This window comes from Halyomorpha halys, unplaced genomic scaffold, assembly GCF_000696795.3.
Source record: "Halyomorpha halys isolate HHAL.00 unplaced genomic scaffold, Hhal_1.1 Scaffold433.1, whole genome shotgun sequence".
In the NCBI taxonomy this organism is placed as follows: domain Eukaryota; kingdom Metazoa; phylum Arthropoda; class Insecta; order Hemiptera; family Pentatomidae; genus Halyomorpha; species Halyomorpha halys.
The window spans coordinates 571,555-583,394 of NW_027115152.1; the positions used below are offsets into that span (position 1 = coordinate 571,555).

Genomic DNA, 11,840 nt, shown 5'->3' on the forward strand with positions numbered 1-11,840 from the left:
GGTAAGAAAAAAATTAGTTTTTTTTTATTTAATTTTTAAAATTAGAAAGTAAGAAAAAAATTAGTTTTTTTTTATTTAATTTTTAAAATTAGAAAATTTTTATTTTATTATATGGGTGGTTTTGTGATAAGTCCTTCCTTTTAATATCTTTATTACATATATATATTTTTTCATTAACAGTTCAGGGTGAACCATCTTTTCAGTAGTTACATAGTCCTTTTTTTATTTGTGTCCATAGTTGAATAATTAATTTTGAATTCATACATTACTTAGGTATTTTATTTTCACTATCTCACTGATGTAGTCGAAACATTGATAAAAACAATGTACTTAATACAGACATTAAAAGAAAGGAATTATCACAAAACTATCTAATATCATTTAATTTTGTCCTGCCAAGAAAAAACAATATAATCCTGAACACTTACCAAGTATATTATCATGACGCATGAGGACCGACTGGTAAATCTCAGTTTCCCTGAACCACGAAGCCTCTTCAGTTGTATAAAACACTTTGACGGCAACTTTTTCTCCTCTCCACCTTGCAAGCCAAACCTCACCATAGCGACCCTTTCCAACTGAATGTACCATCTGGATCTGTTTAGCTATTGTCCGTTGAACCTGAAATAATTTTTTGTTTAATTAAAAAAATCCAATAACAGAGGTTTAATAAAATATACAAAAAAAAACAAAAAACAAACCTTTAAACGATTAACAGCATTTAAAATTAAAAGACATTGTGAATGACCGAGCCCGTTATGCATATTTCTATTCTGTTAGAATCGATATTGAATTCATACAATTAAATGAGACAATGACACAGCAGCAATTCATAAAACAACTGATAGCAAGTACGGGGAAGTAGAGAAGGATTTAATGATAAGCTGAATATAAGCACTTTACTAACAATAGGCACAGTCATAGATAAAAATGGCCTATGGGCTTTTCATTGTCAATGAACTGGCTAGAGTTCAAGACTAGGTAATCTCATATAACCTATTACATAAATTCTGAGTATATTAAAAAGTAAAATATTAGAAAAACAGATAGTAATATATAAAAATTTTATTTATTTTCATAACTAATTGAAATTTTGATTAATGAAACTAGATGAAAAGTAAATAAATTAATGGATCATTAATTTGTTGGAATAGTTTTGGAGAATATACGTGGGTTCTAACAATTTTGGGTGCTAACAATTAGTTAAAACCTAAAAATAAGGATAAAATAAGAATTTGACAAAAGCATATTTCTGATGGTTCTAAAACTCAACTTAGCTAATTAATTTAATAAAGTAACAAATTAGGTTTTTTTTGTTAGAACAGTGCAACTTGGCGAAAAAATGACAGTATAAGAAATTAAATTCTGTTTCAAATGAGAACCATAACTTTTAATTCCGTCATGACATAAACTATAAACTGTCGCAAACAAAAGAATGAATTTTTTTTTTTTTAATTTTGCCTAAAATTGAGTCACAGTCTTATCAATGAATCTAAAGTTACCACAAAAATGTATTTTTGATGATCCTATAATGATTATTAAGCAGTCAGTTTGATAAAGTAATGAATTAGAAATTTTTGGCTTTTCTTTCAGATTTTTGTCTATCAATTCTGAACAGTGGATTCTAGTGAAAATGTTATAATTAAACAACACCAAATCATGGGTCCAATAAGTACGATAACAAAGTAAAAAAAAACCCTAATCTTTACCAAATTAATTAACTAATTAGAAAATGTTTTTAAACCATCAGGAATATGTTTCCGAGTTAAATGTGATATAAAATAAATTATAAATTATTTGAAGATGTGTTCAGTGGGCTGCATAGAAACATCCATATGGCTCTTCTACTTTTAGACCATTCTAGCTTTAAGGCCAACCTACACAAGATGGAGGTACAAGATATAATGACTCGATCTAGTACGGTTCAGTCTTAAAAATGTTTTTATGAAAAATAATCTATCTTTGCACTCTTTTTTTACTAGCAGCACGATTAAGAACAGAAGCTAGATATTGAACAATTTAATCATATTTTTTAAACAAAGAGTGAGTTATAAGATTTACATAGCAATTTTAGTTAAAAATACCTCACCCAAAATAAAAATACATTGTACACATTTTCAAATTGAGTAAGAAAAATACAAATACCGTGAAATGTGAATTATACAATAATATACACAAAAACTGATCTTACAAGTAAAGGCAGGCCAGAACCCGAACCAGAACTCTGATCAATAAGGTCCTGAAGGGTATGAGATGAAGTGAGGTAAGCGTCTCGAGAACCTTCAACTAAATACAATTTTCCACTTTCTTCTTTTTTCCTACACCTGAAATAAACATTTTAAGAAACTTAAAAAACTGTAATTGAAATTAAAATGATAAGAAATAATCACTATATAACAGTCGATAAGAAGCACTTAAGTATATAAGTAAAATTTAATGAGAATAATATTATACCATAATATAGACCAAAACTATTATGTATCAGTTGGAAAATAAATGATCAATGCAATTTTTCAAGTCCACAGCCATTCAGAACTTTATTCTGGTTCTAATTCATGTGATTTATTTACTTATTTATTTTTTTTTAACATTATAACCTATTTATTTATAATCTTAAAAAAAAATTTTTTTCTTGAGAGGTAATTTCTTAATAAATAATTCAAAACACTATCCAATTATAGTCTCAAAACCTTTATTTCTTTTACACGTCCAACGTTTCGGCCAATTCGGCCACCTTCAGGGACAATCTCAATATCACTATGAAACCATATAATTTAACACTTTAAAAACTTCATTCAGGCTATTCTGCCCAGGTCAAAACATTTATATCTAATAAGTCAATTATCCATTAAAAACCATAGTCAAAATTATTTTATTATTATTAAAAGTGTATTAATAGTGTGTGCAGAGAAATAATTTTGACTATGGTTTTTAATGGATAATTGACTTATTAGATATAAATGTTTTGACCTGGGCAGAATAGCCTGAATGAAGTTTTTAGAGTGTTAAATTATATGTTTTCATAGTGATATTGAGATTGTCCCTGAAGATGGCCGAATTGGCTGAAACGTTGGACGTGTAAAAGAAATAAAGGTTTTGAGAATATAATTGGATAGTGTTTTGAATTATTTATTATAACCTATTGTTATTTTATTTTAATTTATTTCTACCTTTTTATTTAATCATAACGTTTTATTATCATTAATATTTTATTGGGGGGGGGAGGACTTATTGAAAGTATTGTTATTAAATGAGTTTATTAATTTAAATAAAGCTTGTGTAATAAATTTAATATTTGATTTGCTGTCTTGTGGGACAGTTACAACTGACTCACACTCTAGTGTGGGTCAACCTTTTATTCTCTTAAGATCCCCGTGGCATCAAAGAGTCAACTATAGTGAATTTTTATGACTACTAAATGTTTTTAAATAATCTTACATACTAATTAAACCTACCTCACACACAGGCAGGCAATCATAACAAGGAAGACGACAAGGCAAAAAGTAAGAGAAACCAGGAGAGCAATATATGGCGCTGCTTCCTGAAGAGAGATAGGAGGTGGTGGCGGTATTGTTGGCCGAGGGCGGTACATTGGAGTTAAGAACTTGTTGCACAGGTCGGACGAATTGCAACACTCTATGGACTTGCCAATGTAATGAGGAACCAGGTGACCCTTACACTGAAACATTAAGGAAATAAATAATTAATAAATAAATAAATAAATAAAAATAATTAATATATTTTTATCATTTGTTCGAGACTGGTAATTTTATTAATAACAAAAATTATCCAAATTGTTTCAATATTCTTTATTAAAACATAATTACATGTCCAACGTTTCGGCCAATCCGGCCATTATCAAGGACAATTTTAATTTTAGAATCACAGCCTTACAATAATTTATTAAAATTTGAAGGCTATTGCGTCCAAATCATGTTAACACAGTTAACATAAACCTGCATTTGTCACTATAGCATTTATTAATGATTTCTATTCTTCACAATTTTCGTATACTTCTTCTTCTTTAGCTTCTCTCTTTAGTGTCTCTCAGCGCAGAGGAGCATTCAGCAGGAGTTCCTTTCTTCCCTATTAGGTTAGACCCTAGCTAGGTTCCTCGCGTATTGGAGGTCCTTCACCCTCACCCAAAAGAGCTGCTGAATGTAGTCGAGATAGGACATCCTATGGCAGCCCCTAAGTCATTTTTGTATATACTATCAAAACAGCTTTGTGATCCAAAATGTGGAACATATAATTATGTTTTAATAAAGAAGGGTTGGGACAATTTGAATAATTTTTGCCATTATTATTTAAAATAATTAAACAAATAGTTGGATATATTATTCTGAAATATTTATCAGATCACAATGAATATGAAAAAATGATACTTTAGATTAGTTATTTTTAAAAAGTTAAATCAGATGTACAGAATATTATTGTATTCTGGATTACAAAACTTGTAATTCACTGAGATTATCAAAGGTTTATCATTAATAATTAATGTCCACATACTATAACAATAATTTTTTTCAAAATTCCGAGTATATTTGTTTTTTGAATTAACGTATGTATATATATATATACATACACACATTTTCGCAAGAATGTAACAATCCACCATTTTGTGAAAAATGCTCTTTGTTTCTTTACAAAGCTACTCATTGTATTAATTTGTATAACACCATGATTCCAACATATTTGATATTATGAAATTTTAACTATATAAAGCATTAAAGATTATAGGTTTTTTCAAAACTACTCAACAAAAAAATTTATGTCTTAGGGCTTGCTATATTCTTTCCCTGAGCCCGCTTCATACAAACCAATACACATGCTTATTATTCTTTTATATCAGTGGTACATTGGTTGACTGTTTAGAATTGAAAGATAAGATAGAGCAGGGGAGTCTTCCTTATTTTACTTTCAACTAATACTCAGTAAAAGATAAATAAATTTGAAAAATTACCTGCATAAAGCCACTCTCGTCGGGAGGGAGACAACCATAATAGGTCTCCGGCTCATAGCTGTTGGTTTCAGGGTTGTAGCTCTCTTCTACCGCAGCAAAGCACTGCGATCCAGGACGAGCGACGCAGGTTCCGTTTTCTTCGCCACCGGGGCAATGCCGAACACAGTAGCATAGCATACCCTCACCTGAAAAATAGAGATCAAATTAGCACATATAAATTATATAATAATAAAATAAATGCTTTTCCTAATATTAAAGCAAAATTTGTAGAATCTATTATTATTAGATTTGTAAATATCAGTTGTGGAAAACTGATTGAAAGAACTAGTACACTACATTGTGATTAAGTTCAAAACTCCTTTCATCTCATTGAAAATAAATGTAGTTGTAATGAAAAAATTCAAGGATTTCAGAATCCCTCACTCTAGCTCAGACTGCTTTTGCCACTATCCTAACAGCACTGAAGAAGGATGGCATTAAGGTAGACCTGGCTAAGACCGACACCGTAGTCATGTCATTCTAGAAATGAAGGAAGGGCAGACGCCAGTGGTTCTTTGTGGGGTGATGAAGGAATACCTCACTGACACTCGATAGGCATCTTACCTTCTCCAGTCACATAAGGAAGAGGCTCAAGCTCCAGTAGAAGTCTTATAGGCTGCATTACCTACTCACTTCATAGCAGCTCTCTCTACACCTCTACAAGGCAAAGGCCATCCATAGCTCAGGTGGTTGAGGCATGGGTCTTAACAATCTGAGAATTGCGGGCAGTACTGGTTTGAATCCGGCCTGGGAATGGACTTTTTTTATTTTGTGGTGGTCCCATGGAAAGAAAAACTTGACCCCTACCATAGTTAGAATATGTTGGTCACCTCTAGCTAACTAAATGCATCATACAAATATACTGCACACAGCTAGTAAAACATAGAATTTTTTAATTTAATAATCTTTAAATTAATTTTTATATTTTTATAAGTAATCACTTGAATGAAAAAGTTAAAATATAATTTTCATAAAGTCTATTCAGGAAAAAGATTAGTTAAATTATTGCACAAAACATTTTGGCATTAATGAATGAAATCACAAATAAGTATAAATGAAACTAATTAATAATGCACCTTCTTCGTGTAATAACGACAATAAAAAGTATGTATAGCTCTAATTAATTTTGATTTAAATAGATTAGAAAGTATATTTTTAAATAAACAGTACACTTGATGGCCCTTCCAAGGATACTAAAGTACAGCAGGACAAGGTGAAAAAAATCTAATGTGGTGTGCGCACACCCACCTTTCAGAGTAGGAAGGCGAAGAAAATTTAAAACAATAAATGTTCATTTTTCTGTTGCTACAAAAATTCATATTTTAGGGTAAATCAAGGTGTGAATAACCAATCAACTTTGTTCCTGTCAGGAATAAAACGGTTTAACAAAGACGTGTACATATAGTACAAGAGCCCACCCAAGAAGAGAAAAAAAGCAGTTATTTCACCCCAATTTTTCATTACTTTAATGAAAATTATGTATAATTACTAGTCGAAATTGATGAGTCTGCCAACTATAGGTAGGGGGAGATAAAAAATGGCGGCTGTTTCAAAACGTTAATTTTTCATTTGGAGCTCTATATTTTTAAAATTACCAACAACACTAGAAAACATCATTTAAAGTAGAGTAGATTTTCTAAAATATGATCAATTGATATAACATGAAGTAATCTTAGATATTCTCAATGTGACATGGATATACCGGTGATTAATCGAAATCGTTAGTGCAGTTTTTGAGAAAATAAAAAAAATGTGCAAAATCGATTCTATAAAGTGACATTACCGGTCTGTCGATTATATCGAAAATGTTGCTGTTAGATCATAGTCATAAACCCGCCTTAAATATGAAATTTCAGGTTGATACGAGATATCGTTTTTAGCAAGGCTATTCACATACACACAGACCATAGGATCTAGCTATTTGAACACTCGGGGCACCTCAGAACATTCCGTCGAAAACTATAATTCGAAAGTTTGTTAGATCGCAATACCCTTACCATATATAATGATATAATAAGTGTATGTAGAATGAAAGTCTGATTATCGTAATAATGACATATTTTTTTGGAAAACACAAAAAATGAGGAGTTGAGAAAGCATTCCTTATTCACCCTTAAGGTATACTTTAATGAGGTGTGGAATATGACCAAGGAATGTTGCGACGATGAGCTAGGCATTCAGGGGACTGACACCCTTTTTTTTATCTTGCACCAGGTCGCCATAGAATAAATCTCACATGACCAAGAAGGGAATGGAGTCGCCTGGTCGGAGAAGTACAAGACCATGCCCATTCCTGGAGACCAGACCGCTTCTTTTCAAGTCTTGTCTTCTCCTATTTAGAAAAGATTGAGTTACAAAGGAGATATTTTCTTTTAACAAAAATCTACTAAGCAACATAACACATCGGCGCTGGAGCTGTAATAACTCGTAATTAAAAAATAAATAAACATATATTGGATATGTTTCAACGACCACTTTTAACTGTTAGAAGCATGGGCAGTACAGTTTTTCCTATTCCAAAATCATAACTGAAGTCGATACTATATATTCCACATATAGTCAATACAAGTAAAACCAAAATGGCAGATGATAAAAACAGCGAAAGAATAATGTCTCGTATTTATGAGACGAATATTATAAAAGTTGCTAGGGTTGACAAGTATGCAGTTGGGCAGAGATAACAAATTGCTGCCTAGTTGCTGAATGGTCAGATCGCGGATTAAGTGCCTCGATTGCGAACAGCGTTCGTTATAAGTTGACCCATCAAAAACCTGATGCCTTCCAGTCGCAATATTGACCAATATAAATTATTTATTTGTTTTAATATGCGGACCTGTCGATTTGTGTGTTTTGAATTAATTTATTCATTAAATTACTTTATTTTATTAGTATTATTATTTTATTTATTTATACATTTTTTTAAAAACTTATTTGTCCGGTTAAGTGCTTCTTGTAATCGGCTTTTTATTATATTTTCCTTTGAATCTATGTGTTAGTCTAATTCTCGTAAAATGTATCTATTTGTTTGTTTTTGGTAAACTGATCTACTGATGTGACTATAAATGATGGTCTGATCTCACATTACTGGCTAATAGTGAATTTGTTTAGCGGGTCACTGGAGAGGATCTAGGAGGGTGAATTCCGGAGAGCGAATTTGTTGATCGGGTGAATTAAAAAACTATGAAATGGTGAAATTTGAGGAGCAGAAAAAAAGAATGAATTGAAATATTTGTATTTGGTGTATAGACCGAAATTTATTGTAAAAGGAAACTGTAGGGGAAAAAAATTGTTTTCTATTAAATTCGTAATTTATAAATGTCCAATTACGGATTGATAAGTATGCTGTGTGATATAGCAACCTGATGTATTTGGGCAGCATAGATGAATAAACTCTCTCTCTCTCTCTCTCTCCCCCCCCTCTCCCCCTCTCTCTGTCAACAAAACATTTAGTCGATATAAAAATATATTTATGTAAAAACATACTATCCTACTTACAATAAAACCATAATTGTAGGAGATATAAAGAGACATGGTATTTTGTGAAGAGTTAGTCTCTAGAATAAACGAAATGAGTGTAGATAGTTTTTTAAATGAGGTGGACCGAAACGTAGATGGGAGGATAGTGCCAAAACTGATTTAGTAGATTTGTGTTTGGAAGGACGTCACTCGTCTGTAGATAATGACTGGTGGTATAGACATCGTACATTAGGGTTCACCAAGCCTTGATAATTATTATTAATAATATATTCTCGCTATCGTGCCTAAACTAATACGTTATAAAACATACAACATAATGTTTTTTGAAATTTTGTAAACTTTATTCAAAGTGAATTTTTGGATAATGAATGTGAATTATTTCAACTGTTTTAATTTGTAATTTCCACCGCTGTTGTAAAGAGAGTAGAATATAATTGATTTCATTTTTTTTTTAAATTATGATTCATTCTTTCATCTCAATGTAAGATAAGATATTATCATGCAAATTAATTAATTACCTACAATTATTGCTTATTATACGGAGGCTGGAAGAGGAAAGGACGTCTGGAAGAGACTGCCTAGCGCAAAGGGGTATTTACCTGTTCTAATGCCTCCAGCTACCTGCACAAATGATTTTACCCTCCAATTTGAGTAATCGTTGTTAACTACAGCATTTGCCAGGTCTCGAACATTGTAAGCAATAATATGGCCATTTACCAAGGCAAGGTGTGGTTCAATAAAAACAAAGTAATAAAAATAGGAATAAATGAAGAGCTGTTTCCGCGATGACAGTCATCTGCCGTGGTAGTACTAACAGTGAGAAAGTGTGACTCTGGTAGTGTTCTTTTTTAAAAGCAAATGGAAAAATATTTAAATTTAGAAATTTAAATTATTCCTTCCTTTATCTCTTATATTGAATTAACAAATAGTCACTCAAGCTGCCACTATATAACTCATCCGAGTATAATAAAGACCGAAAAAAACATTATACGTTTTGAAAAAAAAAATAGGTATTCAAAAAAACCATACTTGACAAAGCGCTTTATCTAGAATATGTGTTGATATTTTATTTTCTTCTTCTTTTTAAAATATGAAAACTTTGTTGTATGTTTTCTGAAATTCATGAAATATCGATGCTACGAACTATATTTTGAACTGAATTAATATAAGTGAAAAATTAAATTAAACAAAAATAAATTCATAGATATTGTAATAAATGCTAAAAAAAAAGGTAACATTATATGGTAGGTAAGGGGCAACAGTTCACTGTCAAGACGCATACATGTGGCAGTAGTACAGTCAACTATTACACAAAACTTGAGACTGTAGTGTTGACAGTACTGTATGTAAAGAAATCCTTTATTTAGCCATACTGCCAAAATACACTGTGTTGCTACAATACACAACATACCAATCAATCCATGATCGGACATATATACAATTCATATATTTATATGAAAATTGTATTCCCCCTATTTTACTCTCTCAGATCTTATCTAGTGATCCGCTATCCAAGTTCGATCCGTTAAACGAATTTATCATTAGACAGCAATGTAAAGTCAAACTAAATAAAGTCGTAATTTTCACAGCAGCAGATCAGTTTACAAAAAAACAAATAAATTAAAAAAAAAACTAATATATAGATTAAAAAAAAAATTAGTTAATGATACATAAGTTACGTTTACACCACGGCAGTAGCTCTCATAGCTGAAACTGTCACCTTAAATAGAACTAAGTACGACACGAAGGTTGCACGATACTAATATGTGATAGTTGATAATCAAAACATTGTCTGGTTAATAGCGGACCTATAATTTACATTTGACAGGCCGTATCGGTTACGCCTCCCACAAAACTAATGAATAACATGAACAGAAAACATCGACCGAAACATAAGTTTTGATTTTAAAAAATCACTATAATTCAAGAGGCAAAATACGTGTGAGATAGGATTCAGCTTACCATAAAAATATAAATAGGGAAATTTTAATTTTTACTTTCAGTTATGGAATAACCTCGTTCCCGTAAAATGATTAGTTTGTGACCAGCCTACGTCGAAGTCCTACGGAAATGAATCTACATATTTAAATCGAGTATATGACTGGGAATGTTACAACTTTTCCGATAAAATCGATTGACCATAAGTGTCATGAATCGATTTTTTTATTTTTTTTTTTTACTATCTCGAAAACGAATCAAACGATTTTAATTTTACTCACCAAGCCAATTAGAATTAAAAAATCTTGAATATAAGCCAAGTTTTATCCTCATTGTAATAGTCAGACAGGGCTTAAATAATGAATTTTAAAAAAAACTTCCTCTTAATTACCTTTATTTTTTTTAATTTGTAATAAATAACCAGTTCTCATAGTTGGCAATGATAAAGAGTAGATAAATACAAACTATTAAACAAATTGATAAAGAACTAAATGAGAAAAACGGTAAAATATAGACAGGTACGAATCGAAAAAAAAAATCAAAGTAGCTCGTTAATGTTTAATTAATCTTTAATAATTAGAAATTTACAATTTTATTTTAATTAACAATTGGAGAAGATTGTTAGGGTGTGCGGTCAGTAAAAAAGAACATAATTAAAAAAAAAATTATTTATTTATTTTTGTTTATTTATATTCTTTTTTTGCTGACTGCACCACCCGACCATCTTCTCCAATTATTCTACGGTTAACTATCTAAATCTCATTATTTTAATCTAAACTTTAATTAAGGATCTTTTCGTATGTTAGCGATTTAATTATACTTTTGTATTCTTGACAAAAAAAAAATTTGTAATTTCCACTTCAAGAACCTTAAATATGTACTTTTATAAAAACAGAAAAATAACAATGTTTTGATCAAAAATTTTCCCCTTTCTCTTCTTAAATTGTTTTGACGAAAATCACAATACATAACGATGATTTGAACATAAGTAGGGAAGTCCTGTGATGTGCGCCCCGAAACAAATTTTTGACTTTAAACATAGGCATAAAATTATTACGGATTGCCAGATAATCAACAACAGCGATATTTTGTCCTTTTGTTAACGTTTTGGTCCAAACCGAATCATCTTCAGTGCTAGAAGAGATCAAATATACAAAACGATAGTAACAAAAAAATATTTAAATACAACTAAATATAAAAAAATAGAAGAAAACTATTTATTGTTAAACGAAGTTTCGCACCACTTTGCATGGCTTCGTCGGGGCTGTCAGATTGAAACAAAGATGTCAACTGACATCATGACATCTAAGATTCAATTACCCTTAGTAGAGGGAAGTTGACATATTCTCATATTTTAATACCTTTATTGACCGCAACCCGGACTATTTCCTATAATCTAGGACAACTTATTCTTCAAAAAAAA

The 11,840-nt window shown here is 30.8% G+C and overlaps 1 protein-coding gene across 2 annotated transcripts in view; it reads right to left on the reverse strand.

Annotated features, from left to right (window-relative positions):
- tkv (thickveins) overlaps window positions 1-11,840 on the reverse strand; it is a 158,100-nt gene that overhangs the window by 5,698 nt on the left and 140,562 nt on the right. For both annotated transcript variants that reach the window (XM_067052245.1, XM_014423635.2), the window contains exons 2-5: window positions 4,964-5,148; window positions 3,456-3,679; window positions 2,192-2,324; window positions 429-621 (exon numbers count right to left, since the gene is read on the reverse strand). In XM_067052245.1, the coding sequence (XP_066908346.1) occupies window positions 429-621; window positions 2,192-2,324; window positions 3,456-3,679; window positions 4,964-5,148 (735 nt within the window). The remainder of the gene's footprint in view (window positions 1-428; window positions 622-2,191; window positions 2,325-3,455; window positions 3,680-4,963; window positions 5,149-11,840) is intronic.